General features: G+C 41.5%; 1 protein-coding gene across 3 annotated transcripts in view; it reads right to left on the reverse strand.

Annotated features, from left to right (window-relative positions):
- Nucleotides 1–501: 501 nt before the first annotated feature.
- LOC120544440 (periostin-like) overlaps nucleotides 502–21058 on the reverse strand; it is a 32991-nt gene continuing 12434 nt past the window's right edge. For 2 of the 3 annotated variants that reach the window (XM_039778183.1, XM_039778181.1), the window contains exons 7-23: nucleotides 20816–20957; nucleotides 18552–18764; nucleotides 18310–18444; nucleotides 17951–18099; nucleotides 17287–17423; nucleotides 14925–15055; nucleotides 14622–14752; nucleotides 13488–13590; nucleotides 13324–13391; nucleotides 13169–13214; nucleotides 13045–13080; nucleotides 11221–11523; nucleotides 11059–11088; nucleotides 4014–4058; nucleotides 1781–1867; nucleotides 1584–1619; nucleotides 502–1255 (exon numbers count right to left, since the gene is read on the reverse strand). In XM_039778183.1, the coding sequence (XP_039634117.1) occupies nucleotides 1200–1255; nucleotides 1584–1619; nucleotides 1781–1867; nucleotides 4014–4058; nucleotides 11059–11088; nucleotides 11221–11523; nucleotides 13045–13080; nucleotides 13169–13214; nucleotides 13324–13391; nucleotides 13488–13590; nucleotides 14622–14752; nucleotides 14925–15055; nucleotides 17287–17423; nucleotides 17951–18099; nucleotides 18310–18444; nucleotides 18552–18764; nucleotides 20816–20957 (1848 nt within the window). In that variant the 3' untranslated portion in view covers nucleotides 502–1199. The remainder of the gene's footprint in view (nucleotides 1256–1583; nucleotides 1620–1780; nucleotides 1868–4013; nucleotides 4059–11058; nucleotides 11089–11220; nucleotides 11524–13044; nucleotides 13081–13168; nucleotides 13215–13323; nucleotides 13392–13487; nucleotides 13591–14621; nucleotides 14753–14924; nucleotides 15056–17286; nucleotides 17424–17950; nucleotides 18100–18309; nucleotides 18445–18551; nucleotides 18765–20815; nucleotides 20958–21058) is intronic. The other variant, XM_039778182.1, reaches the window with a different exon arrangement.

Raw genomic sequence — 21058 nt, forward strand, 5'->3', positions numbered from 1 at the left:
TTGGTAAATTACACAACATAATGCAGATTTTAGGTAAACTACTCACTTACGGTTAATCATTGCTTTTGTTGTTCTAGAGTACATTTTTACATATGTTTTTTATGATTAATTTGTTACCTCTGCCAAGAAGATTATGTTTTCAGTTTGGTTGTCCATTTGCTTGTTGTTGTTTTTTGTTTGTTTGTTTGTCTGTCAACAGGATTAAGGAAAAACTAAGGCCCAATTTAATGAAACTTGGTGGAAGGGTGTAGCATGTGCCAAACCCATTACATTTTTGAACGGATCCAAATCATGGGGCGCATAAAATGTATTTTTCACTTTCGTCAACATTGAGAGATAGGGCATTTGTGCTGCATTCATGTGGTGTCGGAATAATCAGTTTGCAACTGGGAAAATGTCAAGTCAAATTCAATAGGCAGGTAGCAATTATGGAAAGGTAACATTACTGTAATGAAGATTAGATCTGTTTGGACAATGGACACAAATGACAGGAAATTAGTATTCTGAAGTCACTATGCACATTTTATTTACCTTCTTTGAGGTTAAAAACAAATATAAGATTGTAAAGCCTAGTTGTAAAAGGACATATACATGTCTGACTCACATTCAACAGCATGACACATTTAGGTGTTGTCGAATAAAAACAATCATGGAAGCTGAAAAGAATTACTGAAAACTGTATAAAAATGAATTGTATTTTTTAATCACCATGTGGTAAATTAAAGAGATTCAATACATCATCTAATGGCAGCAAGTTTAATTTATCATATTCATTCAAATGCATCCAATGTACAGAATGTGAGCACCATAAAAAGCATTAAAAAATCTTCCCAAGCCATCCATTTACAAAGTGACATGATTAAAAAAAAGCAATAAATCTCTCAGTGGTAGAATAAATGTCACTTTACACACCATCTACCCCATGGCAAAAGTCCATATTTCCCTTGCATACGTACATTACTTACTGGAGGGTATTCTAATTTAATTGTATTGTTATTACGCATCATGCCTATCACATACAGTATGGTCCAGATGGAACAGTAAACAATCATTCTTACTGATGATTTAGACATAGCTAGACTGATTTGATCTGTCCCTATTGGTCCACAGATTTTCAATCCTCCAGCACTCGTCCAGGAGCACTGGAGATGCATTCAGTCTCTGCGGTGAGCCCGAAGGTGTTTTTATCTCTATTGGATTCACTCCCTTGGCTTGTAATGACGCCTGCCCAGCCTGGTTCTCCTCCTCATCCCAGCTGTAAATGAGAAGGCAGAGTTAATGGACGGAATCAAAAGTGTGAATGAAGATAAGGACAAAAGATAACATGTCAAGGTGGAAAGATATGAGACATGAAGAATAGGTGGAAGGACTTAAAGGTATATAATGAAACGAAAAAAAGTGAAAAGAGTAAAATAAAAATCCAACAATAAAAATCCAACAATAAAAATCCAACAATAAATATTGGCGGTTAGAGAGTTTACTTTTTCTATGAATATTTTCGTACGTAGCTGTCTTTTTTGGCAAATTCTTTTTAGTCCAACATTGGTGTTGACAAATGTGTCCTCAACTAACTATGCTTTTACCTGGAGTTTTCCTCGCAGCAGCAAATCTACCTCCCTCTGTAAAACAAAGAGACAACACAGGTAATCACTGCATTTGGGTACACACACACACAGACACACACAAAGACACACACACACAAAGACACACACACACACACACACACACACACACACACACACACACACCACAACACAGATCTGCAGTTATGCATATTCACCTTGAATGAGTTTGGTAATTCGCTCTGATTCCTCATCGATCAGATTTGGGTCGCCGTGGATGGTGGTGATCTTAGAGAAGTCTGGGCCTGAACAGTCAAAACAAAACCATTAGATCCAAACTGCTGAACAATTTGTCTCTCACATACAAAATCAAGTATGAAGTTTCATTACTTAAAGGGGTGATAGAATGCAAAACCGATTTTACCTTCTCATAGTTGAATAACGACAGTTCGGTGGGTAAATAGGACATACATAGAAGCTCAAAATCCCATTGACACCCCTTTACTATGAAAATCTCATATTTTGAAACTGCCGCTGAACACGGGCGAATCTCAACAAAGCTAGAAGTTGACGTCAGCATCCCAGGACCTGTACCTTTGTCATGCCCATGGATGTATTAAGAGAACGGTCACGCCCCAACATTTACATAGGCTATACAACTTCTGAATCTAATCTAGCTATACATCTTCTGAATCTAGGTCGTGCAGATCTCTGATATTCCATTACAAAATTCACTATGTAAAGCTCAAATATGTGCCGTTTTACGAAAATTGATGGCTAATTGCAAATTTTGTCTGACTGTGTGTTGGAGTTCAGCGGCCGGTGCTGCCTTGGTTGCTACATTGCCACCCTGCCTGTCCTCCTTTACAGACCCCAGCCTGCTGTGAGCTCGATTGAGCTCCGTCACGGCCGGCAGCCCGCAGTGCTCAATACCCGCACAAACTCAGCCTTTCTGGTTGACTGGACTACCAAACGCCGCTGTCCTGACAAAGCTCCAGGGCCTGCAGCTCGCTGTTCTCCCTCCCCTCTTCCTGCTAAATGGCTGGTGTGTGACTGAGAGTGTGGTCAGCAAGCTTGTTACGCACACTACAGGTTCCAGTTAATCTTATAATGGATATGTGTTGAGTTATTTAAACAAACGATTGGGGAAATAAACGCCTCTTGTCCGCAAGTCTCATTGATAGAGCCCGCGGTGAGCTGGAGTCCATCAATGAGAGCTAGCTAGCCTCCTCCTAACGAGACCTCTGAAATTCACAAAAATGCATTAAATTGAAATCCGAAATCGGACAAGTGTTAGCTAAGCTTTGTAAGACTTTGGGGAACCTGTAATATACATGCCGTGATGAAATTCAAACTGTAAATATACTATAGTTATGCCGAAAGTGTAGCTAGCTAGCCGTGATCGTTTCTCATTGTATTGAATGGGACACATAGCTAACTAGCTGCTCCTACTAACAAGACCCCTGACGTTCACAAAAATGCCTTAAATTGAAATCTGACCCAACGGTTAGCTTCATAAGACCTTGGGGTGGATGTTATCTAAGTGGCGTGACGAAATTCAAACTGTAAATATACTATAGTTATGCCGGAAGTGTAGCTAGGTAGCCACGATATTTTCCCATTGTATTGAATGGGACACATAGCTAGCTAGCTGCTCCTCCTAACAAGACCCCTCACTTTCATAAAAATGCCTTAAATTCAAATCAGACTGTTAGCGTTTGTTAGCTTTGCAAGACCTTGGGATAGCTGTGATATAAGTGCCGTGACGAAATTCAAACTGTAAATATATTATAGTTATCCCGGCAGCCGGCCGCGGAGCCCCGGTAGTACAGTAATCCACAAAGGGTGACTTTGCCCTGGGTATGGAGCCCAGCAGGCTGCCGCTTTCTCGTCAGACTGTGTGGCGCTCCTAAAGTCTGACACGTCTTACCAAATTTGCAATTAGCCATCAATTTTCGTAAAAAGGCCCATATTTGAGCTTTATATAGTTGATTTCTCGCATAAAAAAGTCTCAGAAGTGAATTTGGTAACGAAACATTGCAGTGTCTGGAATATGAGATTCTGTCGCGTCTCTAATGTGTGTGTATGGGGATTCACTCAACCAATCGGCGCGCAGCTCATTTAAATATTCATGAGCATACCATATTTGGAAGAAAAGCTCTTGTTACAAATAGGGCCAAAACACAGGGATGCATAAGGGCCAATAAATATCAACCAGGCCATTTTCAGCCAAACCAATGTACATACCCCATTAGGAGACCTTAAGTGTGAAATACCCTATATAATCATTCTATCACCCCTTTAAAAAAATGCATCTCATTCTCTTTTCCACCTTAAAGTAACCACTTATCTTTAATGCCGATTTGTAAACATGATTACTTCAAGGAGGAAAGGACAAAACATTTTAAAGAAACCTGTTTTGCATGAAGAGTTTGTGTAAGAAGACCCTACCCTCAATGATAAAAGGCTCGTTCGCTGTGGTGTATCTGGCTCCACCTTCAGACCGGCAGCGGAGAAGGGTGTTTAAAGTCATTTAACGACTTAGCAACTGTACTGACTGACAGACGGACAGACTGACAGGCACATACATCCCGTAAAACACCTCCTCCGCCACCGCCAACACAAAGTCAAGCACAGTTGTGCAGTATGAATACATACACACACTCACAGGGTGCAAAGTACATGTGTGCAGCGGGGCGCTCAGCTCAGAAAAAGAGAGGGAATTATTTGTATTAGCCCGCAAACTAAGCTGCAAGACACCAGTGAAGCAGTTGTAGGTGAAACCAGCCTAAAGCTCACCTGCACCCACACATGGCAATTGTCCAATGGTCTAATATGGGCACCCTAAAATGACACATCATAATTTGCACACTGTACAGTGCTCACACATACACATCACATCTGAATTAGACAGAGAATGGGTAATAGGATGGGATTCTTGCATAAAAGACAAGAACACTGACGAAAAGATGAAATCAGATGGATAGGTATTAAGATGGACATCCAAATCATGGTGCACAATGGCCTTATCTTTATGTCATGATGTGAGCCTATCCAGAAGATGGTCTGTCAAAATTAACTTCCTTCCCCTGTGGCATCATTAAAGCCTATACAAACATCATAAACCAGAATGAGCTTGTGATGTTTTTTATGGTGGCCAAAGCTTGTCATAATATACTGTACAATCCATGTCTGGCTGTCCGTTATTGGAGAATGTTATTACAGAGGATTTGTGATGCTCCACTCAACATTGCAGCAGCCAGTAAAGCACCAGCTATTAACGTTTTTCTGTTTCTGGAACCATACTCCTGGATAGGGGTTGGACTCTTTTGTTCTCCGGAGTTGCCCAGGGTGTGAGGCGCCGGGCAGGTGTGGGGATACTCACAAGCCCCCGGCTGAGCGCCGCTACGTTGGAGTTTACCCGTGTGGACGAGTGGGTCGCCTCCCTACGCCTGCGGGTGGTGGTGGGGAAAACTCTGACTGTTGTTTGTGCACATGCACCAAACAGGAGTTCGGAGTATTCAGCCTTCTTGGAGACCTTGAGTGGAGTCCTGCATGGGGCTCCAGTGGGGGACTCCATTGTTCTGCTGGGGGACTTCAACGTGCACATGGGCAATGATGGAGACACATGGAGAGGCGTGATTGGGAGGAACGGCCTCCCAATTGGTCAATGATCGATTTTATAATCGTTTCATCTGATCTGAGGCCGTATGTTTTGGACACTCGGGTGAAGAGAGGGGCGGAGCTGTCAACCGATCACCATCTGGTGGTGAGTTGGGTCAGGGGGTGGGGGAAGACTCTGGATGGACCTGGTAAGCCCAAACGGGTAGTGCGGGTAAATTGGGAACGTCTGGAGGAGGCCCCTGTCCGACAGACTTTCAACTCACACCTCCGGCGGAGCTTTTCATGCATCCCTGTGGAGGCTGGGGGCATTGAACCCGAGTGGACAATGTTCAAAGTTTCCATTGCTGAAGCTGTGGTGAGGAGCTGTGGTCTTAGGGTCTTAGGTGCCTCAAGGGGCGGTAACCCACAAACACCATGGAATGTTACCATCGTACCGTATTATTTCATAAATGACGAAAATCGAATACGTTTGGTCTCATCGGATTTTCTCTTGATCGATATACGGCTTTTGCGATAAACCCTGATGGAAACGTTATTTGCCGAATAAATAATGAATTGCGATTAAGTTTTAGGTCATTTTATGGTTGCAACCCGCAATAAAACGAAGAAGAAGAAGTTTCAGTTCATTTCCGCCCAGTATTTCCGCTCTGTTTGCACACATGACAGGTGTCAACAAAAACAGATGCAAGTGGACAAACGAGGAGACGAGATACTTTTTTAATTTAATTTAACAGAAAAATATAACAGCTATTTTAGATAGCAAAAATCTAAGAAACGCCATCATTTATCAGGAGCTCGCGAAGGAAATGACCAAAGGTTACGACAGGGACATTCTAAAACGCTTAACGTGAAAAAGCTTAACGTGGTTTAATGTATCTAAACAACGATCAATCATCACCAGATTTATCATGGTCATATCTTGTCATGAACACTTGTCACTTTTTCGCTGTCAAAAAACTAAATCGAAATCCAACGATTATAGAAGTTATCTCACATTAATATTTTCTTCATCATTGGCTGTATTAATATTATTAATATGGCGAGGAAAAAGCTTAACGTGGTTTAATGTACCTAAACAATGATCAATCATCACCAAATTTCTCTCTCATATTACCCATCATAACCACGGAAAACTGTCAAATAATCTAACCCATTGTCCAATTGTTATTACGTTATCTGACATAAAGCGTTTCTGCTTCAGGGCAGCGGAGTGGCTGGGGGTTGACTCTCCACGGTTCTCATTGGCTTTATAAGTCTAAGGGCCCTATTTTAATGATCTGAAACGCAAGTGTGAAACGCCAAACGCAAGTAGTTTGGGGGCGGATCTCTGACGCTGTTGCTATTATACCGGCGGGATAAATGACTCTTGCGCCCGACGCAAATCTTAAATGGGTTGGTCTGAAGTAGCTAGGTGTGGTTTGGGCATAACGTGAAAATAACCAATCAGAGCGTCATCTCACATTCCCTTTAAGAGCAGGCGTATTGTTCCGTGGCGGATTGCTATTATGACGGCGGATATGCCTGGCGCACGCCAAAGTAACAAATGCCCGTCTTGTCCGGGTGACGATGTTGCTGCGGCCTCTCGGGCGCATCTCCTCAAGTCTGGAGAGGATTGCTGCAGCCATGGAGCGTGGGCCTCCAAACGCACCACCTGCTCCTGTTGTGCCCCTTCTTCCTCCCCCTAATCCATCTCCTTCCACCCGCTCCACCAAGGGGCGCATCGCGCATTACTCCAGATTCACCAGATTCCGCCGGAGTGTCCAATCCCACCGTAGTTCAACATCACGTCTCCTTAAGTCCTCTAATATTTCCTCATTTATGTCATCAACACAACCATAATTCATGGAAATGTTGTGTAAAACACAACAAGCCACAAAGAATGCTGCGACTTTTTGAGGACTGTACTGTAAAGTGCCTCCTGACCTATCCAAACACCTGAAGCGCATTTTCAGTAATATTTTCCTTTGTAATTATGTATGGTTTGCAAAAATGGGAACTGCTGCATCCATTTAGATGAGAGAAGTGTATGCGCGTTGTGCACACGCTACATTATGGCCAAGCATGCGCCCCTAAAATAGCATCTGAATAACGCGCTACTGACTTTAGATACAGCGCACTGACTTTAGACCAGGTTTTTCCTGGTCAATGGCGGAATTGTTTTCTTGAAACTGCGGAATAGCACAAAGTAACGTTTGCCGGAACACGCCTCTTTTCGCTGAACCGCCCCCAGGAGCGCAAATACATTCCCTAATTTACCGACGTGCGTCTGTGGAGGGAAAAGTCCGCTGTGCGTCGGGTGCAAAATAGGAATGATACATGCGTCGGTGTACAAAGGCAATTGCGCTGAGTGCAAGATAGGGCCCGTAATGTGAAAAAGCTTAACATGGTTTAATGTACCTAAACAACGATCAATCATCACCAAAAAATCCTCTTCTATATTGCTCATCATAACCACTTAAAACGGTCAAATCTAACCCAATGTCCAAATATTATGGACGTTATCTGACACATTAACGTGAGATAACTTAATCGTTGGATTTCCATTTAGTTTTTTTGACAGGCTTAAGTGTTCATGACAAGATATGACCATGATGGTGATGATTGATCGTTGTTTAGATACATTAAACCACGTTAAGCTTTTTCACGTTAAGCGTTTTAGAATGTCCCTTACGACAAGCCGTGGGACGTCCTGCGGAGTAAATGGAAGGCGCTCAAACAGCGATACACGGCTCAAAAAAGAGAGTTGTCTCGCAGCGGTGCCGGAGGGAAAATATAAGGCAAGTTCCACCTTTTAGATGAGCTGGATCAGATCCTCGGCCAAAGGCCCATCGGAGCTTATAGCTTGGCTTCTAATATTATCAACAACTACTTCTGTCTAGCAAAACTTTGTTCGCAAAAGTTCGCTTGAATCTTGTGCGATTCAGTGCAAAAATGAATGGAAACACCTTAAAATGTCTCAAATCAATTCGATATACCAATTTAATCGCAAAACAGCATGTGACGTCATTACATACAGGTTTTTATTCGCTTTAAAGCCGTTGGATGGAAACACACTTTCACCAGCTTTATTCGCATGAGTTTTTTTTACCGAACTTCAGATAATTCGATTGACAAGTGGATGGAAACTTAGCTATGGAGAAGGACTTTCGGTCGGCACCAAAGTGCTTCTGGAAAACTGTTCGCCACCTCAGGAGGGGGAAGCTGGGAACCATCCAAGCTGTGTACAGTAAGGAGGGGACACTGTTGACCTCAACTGAGGAGGTAATAGGGCGGTGGAAGGAGCACTTTGAGGAACTCCTGAATCCGACTAATACGCCCTCTATGTTAGAGGCAGAGCTGGAGGATGATGGGGGATTGTCATCAATTTCCCAGGCGGAAGTCACTGATGTAGTCAAACAACTCCACAGTGGCAAAGCCCCGGGTATTGATGAGATCCGTCCAGAAATGCTCAAGGCTCTGGGTGTGGAGGGGCTGTCTTGGTTGTTCACGCCTCTTCAACATTGCGTGGAAGTCTGGGACAGTGCTAAAGGAGTGGCAGACTGGGTTGGTTGTTCCCCTTTTTAAAAAGGGGGACCAGAGGGTGTGTGTCAATTACAGGGGTATCACACTTCTCAGCCTCCCTGGTAAAGTCTACTCCAAGGCGCTGGAAAGGAGGGTTCGGCCGATAGTCGAACCTCGGGTTGAAGAGGAACAATGCGGATTCTGTCCTGGTCGTGGAACAACGGACCAGCTCTTTACTCTCGCAAGGATCCTGGAGGGAGCCTGGGAGTATGCCCAACCAGTCTACATGTGTTTTGTGGATCTGGAGAAGGCGTATGACCGTGTCCCCCGGGAGATACTGTGGGAGGTGCTGCGGGAGTATGGGGTGAGGGGGTCTCTTCTCAGGGCCATCCAGTCTCTGTACGACCAAAGTGAGAGCTGTGTCCGGGTTCTAGGCAGTAAGTCGGACTCGTTTCAGGTGAGGTGTGGCCTCCGCCAGGGCTGCGCTTTGTTACCAATCCTGTTTTTAATATTTATGGACAGGATATCAAGGCGTAGTCGGGGTGGGGAGGGGTTGCAGTTCGGTGGGCTGGGGATCTCATCGCTGCTCTTTGCAGATGACGTGGTCCTGATGGCATCATCGGCCTGTGACCTTCAGCACTCACTGGATCGGTTCGCAGCCGAGTGTGAAGCGGCTGGGATGAGGATCAGCACCTCTAAATCTGAGGCCATGGTTCTCAGCAGGAAACCGATGGAATGCCTTCTCCAGGTAGGGAATGAGTCCTTACCCCAAGTGAAGGAGTTCAAGCACCTTGGGGTTTTGTTCGCGAGTGAGGGGACAATGGAGCGGGAGATTGGTCGGAGAATCGCTGCAGCGGGTGCGGTATTACATTCAATCTATCGCACCGTTGTGACGAAAAGAGAGCTGAGCCAGAAGGCAAAGCTCTCGATCTACCGGTCAGTTTTCGTTCCTACCCTCACCTATGGTCATGAAGGCTGGGTCATGACCGAAAGAACGAGATCCAGGGTACAAGCGACCGAAATGGGTTTCCTCAGGAGGGTGGCTGGCGTCTCCCTTAGAGATAGGGTGAGAAGCTCAGTCCTCCGTGAGGAGCTCGGAGTAGAGCCGCTGCTCCTTCACTAGGTGGAGGGATTATATCTCCAACCTGGCCTGGGAACACCTTGGGATCCCCCAGTCAGAGCTGGTTAATGTGGCTCGGGAAAGGGAAGTTTGGGGTCCCCTGCTGGAGCTGCTCCCCCCGCGACCCGACACCGGATAAGCGGAAGAAGATGGATGGATGGATGGATGGATGTTTCTGGCCTACTTCATTCTCCTACTTCAAAATATACGTAAGTAGGACTGTTTGGAATAAGAAAATGGAGCAGTGAGTGTAATCATAATTAACTTTTTTTTCAGGATGATTTAAAATACTGGGGTTTACATTGTTACATTGTTTGTGGTCCTTTACATTTACCTGGATAGATAAATAGATCCAGTCTAAGGGTCCAGTTGCCAATACAAGGTCTGCTTGGGTAAATCTGACATTGCTCATCTTCATAAGCAGCCAATGGGGAGGTGATTATACAATCCTACATTTATTTAGTTGTGTATTTGTTGATTAATATTGTAGCCATATAAGCAGCTTCACATTTGTGGAATGATGCCTGGATTTTAGCCACTGCCTTTAGTGGATGTCCTTTTTGTTTGCTGCAAACTAGCTACTGTAATAGTGAAACATGGGAGAAAATGTCACCAGCAATATCAACCAGTTTAAAGTAATAGATTCAAATTTGTTTTAATCAGGTCAGACGTATAATACTGAATGCTGATCAAGAAGTTGAGGAACTGAAAAGACAAGCTCAAGCAGCAACAGAAACTTTTGCTCTTAGCACTAAGCCAGCCACAGCGGAGCAGGACGCAAACCACATGGGTGTTTGGTTTGTCTTTAATCCACCAGAGGTAAGCCAAACTGTTAGCCTTAAAAATAAAGAAGTAGCTGGAAAACAAGATTGGCAGCCAAAACAATGCTTGTGACTTTGAGATAAATGATTATTCAACATGAATAGAGTAGCTTTTACAGTCTAACATTTATACATTTGAAAAATGGTTATGATTTCCAAATACATTTAACAATCTACAAAGCATCTATTAATGACACAAACATGTGCCTTTAAGGCTAAGATGATGCACACCATGAAAATATTGTGTCTGATGACTCAATTGATGATCACCAAGAAAACGTGAAATTCACATTAGATTATGATGCTCAGTTAAACGTGGTCAACATGACTGTGGATGCTTTGTTAAAAGAGCTGTTATACGATGCATGGGAGTTCTTAGATCTACATGATCATGCTATTCAAGGGAGGGAAGGTTTTAAGAGAAACTGACCTGCGTTTCCATCTGCATCAGGATCTCCACCTGCGTTAAATAAAACGTGTTGTGTCATCCAATCTATCGGACCTTTTGTAAAGTTCACATTAGATCATGTAACGTATCATTTGCTCTCAAAATATGAATGGTTTGAACGTTCTTAAACGTCCAGGAACTTACCCTCAATAACTCTTGTAATCTTGGTATTGGTAGGCTGTCCTTCAATGACTCTGGTTACTTTTGTGATGGAAGGTCCTCCCTCGATGACTCTGGTTACTTTTGTGAGTGAAGGTTGTCCCTCGATGACCCTGGTTACCTTGGTGATCACAGGCTCCCCCTTGACAACGACCTTAGTGACTATTGGTTCTGTCTCGGTGACTCTTGTAATCTTGGTAAAGGTAGGCTGTCCTTCAATGACTCTGGTCACCTTGGTGACAGATGGGTCTCCCCCAATGACTCTGGTCACCTTTGTTACATCAGGGACTGCAGAGAGAGAGAGGTAACATTAAGAATTAAGAATGATAGAAATATTATCTTTTGAACACTCACACATTTTCTATATTATGAGCAAAGAAGGAGGCTGGATGTGCAGTATGTGAAGTTAAAGCATGCAGAACAATAGGGTCTGATGTGTGTTAGATATTAGATTGCATCACTTTATTAACTGCTTCTCTTATGCTCCATGGTCCAGTAAGCTGCTCCCGATGGACAGACTTTTATTTTCTGCTCTGCTTGTTGAGTTTGAAGCATCACATTACAGACAAGTTTATATTTTATAAAACATTTACAAGTTTTGGTATTTAACAAAATCTTGAAAATTATTCAGAAAGATAATCCTTTCCAATTTGGGCCCAGATATCTCTGTAAAATCCTACAACTCCTCTTTTTTATATTTTCTTCTTCTGAGCAATGATTGTTTATTGTAATGTGACGGTCTTCGTATGAGCTATAAAGAGATGAAAGCTAGCAGATGTGTGCTTGTATCAGAGGCCTTCTAATCTTTGGCCTGAGGTCCCTTTATACGTGGCCTAGTCCAGTAATCAGAACCAGACTCATTTCTGTCTTTCAAACAAAGTACTGTAATTAAGAGATTTGGGTCATTTATGCTTAATATCGTTTATACTCCTACAAGGATGCATGATGTGGATAAGAGTTAATTCCATCTTTTATCTAAACTGTAAATATAATGATGTCATTTCTAATTATGTGTGTGTGTGTGTGTGCACGTGTGTGTACAAAGTGAGAGTGCGTGTTCTGCATGGTTTTACGTCAACTTAAAGCAGTTTATCATTCATATACATGTTTTATTTAATTTTTATAATTCCTTTAAGTCATGTACTGATCAAAACTACAACCTCTTGGAATTTAAATTAGTGCAATTTTAATTTAAACTTCTTAATATGCAGTATATCAATATGAGGAATAGTTTGTTTGCTTTACCAAGATGAGTCACCCATCCTATTTAAGAAGGTTAACAACAAAACAAAATTGTGGAAAATAGAAATCGTACATAAGTACGACATTTGTATTTCCATAATTTAATTGCATAAAATTGTAACCCCTAAAAATGAAACCCCCCAGAGGTCCAAACCTTCACCTACAATCTATGTAATGGGCCCAATTACCTTTGAAGAATTGGGTTTCATCTCTCCTATGTTACCCAACACATGAAGGCATGCTCCCATCTTTGTGAAAGTGCACTGGACTCAGCCCAACTGAATGGACAACATCCAAGAGTCCTCTATGGTCCCTGTTATGCTTTGGCAGCCTAGTTACCTCATCCTTAAAGGAACTGATTAAACATGCCAAGAGGTCCAAGTGGACTTAAGCAATAGTGAGAGTGGATAATCAGAGGAACAACAAAGAGAGCCATGGAAGAGGCCCGAATGGAGCAATGACATGCATGCAAAATGCAAGAAGGATTTCACTTTAAGAACAGATGCTCATTTTTGAAAAGGCAGTCATGCATTTTATTATCACCATTTTACCAAAATAGTGTCTTACCTGTGTCAACATAATGTGTGGTTGTGATGGTCCTCTCTGTGAAGTAACATAAGTAGTTTTAAGTTGTTGCAGATGCAATAATATTCACCCGTCATGCAGTAACAATGGTGCTAAAAAACCTTACTGATGAAGGTGAGTGGGATCTCAGCATAAGAAAATCCAGAAACAAACTAAAGAACAAAAAGCATAAAAGAATGGAAGTTATAAGACATGCAGAATAATAGGAACATCCTCTGTGATCTATGTATATTCAGACACGTGTATCTTTGCTTTCTCTACCTTTATCTGGATGTACTTAATCAGCTTCTTCAGGAGGACCAGGAGATCCTGGCGGCCCACAGGAAGGTCTGTAAGGAATAAACATCATCAAAAGAACATAAGATAATGCATCCCAGCACAGAGTGCACATTGCATGATTGTATAATAATGTCTGCTGTTCTCACCCGCAGGATAGAGAACATTCTTAACCACATGGATTACACCGTTTGTTGCCATCAGGTCACTGTCCGGCACATCCACAGAGTTGACATGAATGGAGTTGTTTACCTGGGAAAACCAGAAAAAAACAATGTATGTATAAATATTTTTTAAAGCGTATCAATAAACACATTCTTATTTTGTGAGCTATGTCCATTACTGTTAAAATAATATATACTGCACTGAGACCATTTTGAAATGGTTTGACATGAAAGGTTTTATTAGGAATCCGTCAGTGTGCTCTTTTGTTGGAAGGGACATCTAAGAATTAAATTCCTGCAATCTAAGGTGGAGGTGACTAAAGGTGAGCATGCTGAGTCAGTAAGGGAAAGAGTTTCCCTTCTCCTCTTCCTACAAGCTCACCCTCTCACCCACTGAATTGAGCCACATCAGTCCAGTTTTAAAAAAAACCTAATGCTTCCCTGAATCATTGTCCATGGCTGATAACCTGATCAGCACGATAGGAGAGAGACGGAGGGCAAATTTGAGGTAGTGGATGAAATGATGAAAAAGCTGTCATGGAGACTGATGAGCAAGAGCAAGCAGACAGAGAAAAATGGCAGGTGGAGGGTGTCAGATGGGAGGTGGGGAATGGCAGGTGAATACCTGAGAGTGGGCGTTGTTGGAAATGACGGGAAGCCAGGTTTTATTACTTCTGGCCTTACTCCAGAGATATCCAGCTTTGAAGTTATAGATTAGCACTGGCTCTTTGATGCTATTGTTTAAATGAGAACATGGGTAAAGATTGGGTTTAAGTCTCACAATGGAGGCTTTGAAGAAGGACAAAATAATGTGTGTTTATGTACAGTCATTTAAAGTTTGATTACATAATACAAATATGCTCTTAAAGGAAGAATAAACCCTTGGATATGATCTCCTCTGCTTCTTTTTCCCAGAGAGCCTTTTTTAATCAAACGTGGGCAGGAGTTGAAATCTGGCTGCCAGTCAATTAGTTTGTAGAGTATAATCATTGTTGCACATCTTACTCAAAAAGCAAAATTTTTATGTGTTGAATTTCACATGCTGAAATAGGTATTGTCTAATGGGTTGTTTGATTGTTGGCACAGATGTACACTCAAATAATGGCTGATTATACATACAGAAATAACTTGCAGGTTGTTGCCCTGGAGGGTTTTGAGCAAGTTGGTAACTCCTCCCTCTAATCCTCCATTGATGAAGATGCCATTACTGAAGTGGTAGAGCAGAATGATCCTTAAAGCATTCAGATCACCTGTCAATGACACGAGGTAAACATGATTTACTTCCTGTACAGGACAACTAGCATTCTTTCTCTCTCCTCACCCCTGCATTATGTAACTTTAAATCAGAACAAAACTAGCTTAAAAGCAATCCCCAATGCATGAAAGGATGTGGTTGTGTGTTCATTTCAGTGGAGTACTCACTTTTGAGCAGAGCCAAGTCCTCTTTACTGAGGTCACCAAAGGCATCGTCAGTTGGTGCAAAGATGGTGTAGGAGCCTTCCTGCTTCAGTAGATTAGTCAGACCTGCTGTCTCCATTAGCGACAGGAAAATCCTACATTTATAAAACAAAAAAAGTAAAGAAGAAAGTCATCAATATACACAATCAACATACAGTACAGTACTGTAGGAGTGAAATGAAGCTTAAACTTAAGAGCAATATGCATTTTGGATCCATGGAAATGATAATATTGATGTTTTACAATTCAAAAAGACAGAAATAATAAAAAATAAAAATACATTTTGAGGCAGTTCTGTTGTCATTTTCTGTTTTTTTATCATGGTAAACTACTGTGCTTCAGACTGCACAAACGTCAGCCAGTCAAGACATCAACTTTCTCCACCAGGAGAAGAACAGCTCTGGTTATAATGGCACAATGAGTTCTGTGCTGTAAAGATACGATTTGTCACGTTTGGATCAAAAACCTGTAGTGTGTAGCTCATTTTAGGCAGGAGGATTGTGGTTTTAGGAATTGTAATATGATGGACTGTGCGTGAGACTTGTGTGGTCCCATTAATTCACACATCTGCTTATGGAGTTAGAATCATGCCAAAACCTCACACACACACACACACACACACACACACACACACACACACACACACACAAAACGTGTTTTACTCACGCCCAACGATTCACAAACATTATTTGAAACATTATTCACAAACTAATGCATTTTGTTCTGCAAATAAGAAACCTACCTATCAAACAAATACAGTATGTTTTACACATACAAAGAAACGTATTTCTTCAATGACAAAAAATATCCTGCAAGTACAAACTAAAATCTTTCAAGTACAAAAAAAAATCCTTGAAGTACAAAACAAAATCCTACAAGTACAAGGTGAAGATGGGTAACTGAAAGAAATCCAGCATGTTGATCTTGCTTCGTAGTAGCCTACAGGTTGCCAGTCTCACAGAATTCTGTGAAATGAACACGGCCCCTTAACTCAATATCTGTGGCAGTGTCACAGATTCGCCGAAAATTCTGTGACGGGGCCACGGATGCGATGCCTATGTAGGTCGATGACAGGCATCATCTGTGGTCTATGACAGATTCCCTGATCACAGCACGTTTCTTTCTGTACAGAGAAGCTGTATACAGCTTTGCTATTATTGGTATTTTTAGCCCAATAACCGTTGTTTTAATCAACATTTATTCACCAGATCTTATCATGGTTTAATTGTATTTCTTTTAATGTTATTATTTCGGTCAGGGAAGCTGCTTTGTTGTTTTGATATTTTTTAAACTATAATACTACATCTAGCAACATATATGTAGATATTATCATAGTATGCATTTCTTTATTTTAATAATATTATTTTGGTCTTATTACTGGTGAAATATTACAGTATAAGCCAGAGCAGAGTATGATATAGAGTAATTAGAAAACGATTTTAAGTAATTACTTCAATATACATATATATAATCAGTGGTTTTGTCACCAGCAACAACACGTTGCTCAGCTTTGTTCAGTAAGTTTAACCGCCAAACGTTTTTTTAAAAATCCGCGTGTATATATCTATGGTCCTGGCAGGCTTAAATTGACTTAACAGCGCCACCTGCTGTTGTGGAATGCGAATAACAGGACATTTGTTAGAAAATTTACCTGCATTTGTGTGTGGTTCAGCAAGGCGGAAAATTAGTGCCAAAAGTCACGTGACAGTTTTTCGTACTTGTAAAATTTGTTTTGTACTTGTAGGATTTTTTTTTGTACTTGATGGATTTTTTTTTTGTACTTGTAGGATTTTTTTTGTACTTGTAGGATTTTTGTTTGTACTTGAAGATTTTTTTTTTGTACTTGAAAGATTTTAGTTTGTACTTGCAGGATATTTTTTGTCATTGAAGAAATACGTTTCTTTGTATGTGTAAAACATACTGTATTTGTTTGATAGGTAGGTTTCTTATTTGCAGAACAAAATGCATTAGTTTGTGAATGATGTTTTGTATTTGCAAACCACACTGAGTTTGTTTGTGAATCGTTGGGCGTGAGTAAAACACGTTTTTGTGTGTGTGTGTGTGTGTGTGTGTGTGTGTGTGTGTGTGTGTGTGTGTGTGTGTGTGTGAGGTTTTGGCATGATTCTAACTCCATATCTGCTGCCTCAGTTATTCGTCATCAGACTCAACTGGTGCCAATATCTGTCACAGATCCATGTATATGGTATGGTTTGCAAATGTCAGGAAACCAAATGTATTAAACACAACAAATAAACAATAATTACATCCAACCTGATTAGTATTAACAAGTAGAGTAAAAAAAAACGTAAAATAAGGCAGTTCTTACTTGAACCGTCCATCAGCAATCAGAAGCTCGTAGATCGTTTTCTCGGCCGGTTTGATGATGGACTTCATAACATGGAGGGCACTTTTGCTTCCTTCTTTACTGCCACGTACCATACATGCATTTTCTATGCACACGGCCTAACAAAGGAAGAGCATTCAGAGAGCAGGATTACAGGTCTAATAGTCCCTGTACAAATCTGGTAACTATTAGGTCACGGGAGGGGGCTGTCACACTGTACTGTTTGATTGCAATCAATCAAAAAGAAGAATACAAAAGTTTCTGTGAGGAAATTTAACCCAGCTGTTTCTAATATCTGAACCAGCAGAGCAGAAACACACTTCATCTGCCAGAGCTTGACTAATTAGCTGTTTTATTGCATTTGCTTACAGTTGAAAGACAGCAAAATTATGTTAACACTTGGTAAGGGGGCCGGTAATGGCTTTCAGATTTCCAATATGGAGGCAGACGCTCTCCATTGTCTTTCCGTCACTTTTTATTTATCTTATTTTCCTGTTCCTTGATGACTCTGGTTGACTCTCTAATGCAACAATTCACACACACACACACACACACACACACACACACACACACACACACACACACACACACACACACACACACACACACACACACACAAACATACACACAAACACACAGTTCTCACAGTGCGGTAAATGAAGACTCGGAGCAGTTTTCCAGCCAGTGTTTCCAGAAGCTGTCCATTGTAGAGCTCACTCAGTGTAACTTTCAGCTTCAAGATATGGTTTTCCAAAATGTATCTCAGCAGGCTCTGGTCTGTTGACATCACCTCGTCTGACAAACACACAGAACAGTTACAGATTTAAAATTACTAGTTTTATATGAGATGCCAATCCTGATTAAACATTTCCTTCTGTGTGTGCTTTAAAAAGTCTTAGTAGTGAAAAGTATATAATGAGTTAGCATATTTTTGATCTGTGAAAGACAACATATGACTTTTCTTTTACATCCTTGCTCAAAGTCAATTCTCTTAATTCAACTCACTAGTGAAGGCAGTGTTGACGGGAGCAAGGAGTGTGTACTCTGTTTTCGGACCCATGGCAGCGGCTAAGCCCAATTCGGACACCATGTCAGTGAACGTGCTCTGGGAGTCTCCCATTAGCTCCAATCCATCCTTGGCTGATGAATCACATAAACATAACATATTAATGATCACATTTTGCCAAATGATTTCAACAAATGTTAGAATTTGCTGAGGGAGAAGTTGGATTCAACATGTGTTTCACCTGAGTCAGGGATGAGCACCCGGTCAATGAAGTGGATGACACCATTAGTGGTGACAATGTCCTTCTTCAGCACCATCTTGATTCCATTGACTGTCAAACTATCGCCATCACAGCCGATCTCTATGGTGCTGCCCTCTGCGGTCTCATACTCTGACCCTGCCATGATTGCTTCAGAACACTGGACACTCTTCAACAGGTGGTATTTCACCAGGGCTGAGTAGGTGGGACAAAGTGGGAGAAAGATAGAGGTTGACAAACACACACAGCTGTTGATCAGATTGCACACTTTAATATACTTTGTGGGTTGCCTGTAGTTATTTTTGTACTCTGGTTACACAATCTGAGGTTTACAGTGGCAATCATTACTCATGCACAAGGACATACATATTCTTTCAACTATTTTAGAAATATTTAGGCACTTCTGTCAACATTAAGATATGGGATTACACCTCTGACTGAGTCCAACTGTCAAACTTAGCCAGCAAAACTGGTTTGCTAAAGCAATGCAATGACAACATGTAAAAACCCTTCCAAACCCACAAGAACTCAAATGCAATCAGTGTCGCACTGCCAGCCAAATTACTCTTTGGCTCAAACCTTCCCTTGAAAAAACAAGACACAAGGCTTCATATCATCTTTACTTTGGAGGTTTTCATGGTTGGTCAGCAAAGCCTGTTTGCCAAGTATCTGAGAAATTATCTGAGGTTGTATTGTGTCCCCAGAGGGAGCCACTTACTGAGGACACCACAAACTTCATGGCTTCATGCTAATAGATGTTCCTGGCATGCCATTGACTCAGCAAATAGGCAGATAAGCTGCAACTGTGGAGACATGAGTTTCCGGTTTCATTGTGTGGTTTGTGGACATGCCTGTGTGTGAGTGTGTGTCTACTCATTTGCTCCTGAGAATTTGATGGTTATCTAAGTTTAGACATGCTTTTGGGAGGAATTTGCAGAATGGGTTCGGAAGATAGTTTCAGTAGTTTAGTTTTGAAATAAACTGTCAATGTGATTAAAGTTTACTTCAGGTCAAATGAATGTTACAGAATAAGATTCTACAGCCATGCTAGTGGCTCTGTGATGCTGTACTGATTTGAGGGGGGATGAGGGGGGATGCCATCTCCCTTCTTAAAAAGGTGACCAAAATGCCCCCTTGTTAACCTGCCACACTCCACTAAATACAAAGTACAGCTGATGCTAGTGAGAATATCATTACGTGTTACGAGTATTTAGCCTTAAAGCTACATTGTGTAAGAATTTCTCCCATCTAGCTGTGAAATTGTATATGGCAACTAACTGAATATTACTTTCTAGCCCCTCCCATTCCAATCGCGTTTCAACTCCTACGATGGCCATATTATTCCAAGAAGTACGACTTTGTCCGTGAGTGTTCCTTCCAGTGTAATAATAGTTTTATGTTATTTTGGTACCATTTCATTGCTAACATAAGCTATTAGGTTCCCAAATGAATGCAAGTTAATGTTAGTAAAGTATCAGCGTGATCCTCCATCTTCAACAGGCTTTCAAATCTGCCGGCAGTCGCGAGTAATCTCCCCCTGGCATTCGTCACGGTGCCACTGAGTGTAAAAGCGCAAAAGGCGGAGGTATGTCCCTCTTTGGCTAATGTATTTTAAAGATGGAGGCGCAACATGGCAGAATATGTAATAATGTATTCTGAATGATTCTGAATGGCAGATTCTACACTTACAAGAAGAATACTTTGATTAGTTGGTGGAAGTAATTACACATGAATGAGCACATATTTGTGAAAGAACAAAGTTTTTTTTGCTAAGAATCAACTCAACTCAAAACATTACACAATGGAGCTTTAAACAAATTTAAATTTGAACCTAATGATGGCGCTACATGAAAAGTCAGGGGCATAAATGTCTGCACCAAATTTCATTTCATGTACAAAATCTTGTGCCAATCTATCTGGTTGGTGTTGAGCTATTTGACTGGATACGTGTAAACTTTGATATGCTGCTGGTGCTAGAGGAAAGATCACTGAAGTCAGTAGGAATTTATTCTCTGGGGACCATGGAAGTCTGCACTAGATGTCATGGCAATCCATCCAACAGTTGTTGAAATATGCCATTCCGGACCGAAGTGGTGAACAGACCGTCTGACCAGCTGACATTGGCTACAGCACGGCAACAGCTGAAATATTTAAGTGCTCTAAGTGACCTTTGCACACCAAAATCAATCAAAGCATGGTATGTAAGTAGTTTACGTCATCATTAGTGTATCACGTGTACAATGTACCTGCAGTAACATCCTTGTCTCCCATGATACGCTCAATGTAGCCTGGGCTCAATTTGTCAAAGGCTTCATCAGTGGGAGCAAACAGAGTATAGTGGCCAGGCTGGTCCAGCTTGTCCATCAGACCAGAAGTCAATGCCGCCGCCTGGGTAACAAGAACAAGTGTGTTTCACATGTAACATTTTGTCATACTGGGAGATACTAAACTGGTTCAAAGATTTTGCTCACAGCATTGAGTTTCTAATT

This window comes from Perca fluviatilis, chromosome 16 (assembly GCF_010015445.1).
Source record: "Perca fluviatilis chromosome 16, GENO_Pfluv_1.0, whole genome shotgun sequence".
In the NCBI taxonomy this organism is placed as follows: Eukaryota; Metazoa; Chordata; class Actinopteri; order Perciformes; family Percidae; genus Perca; species Perca fluviatilis.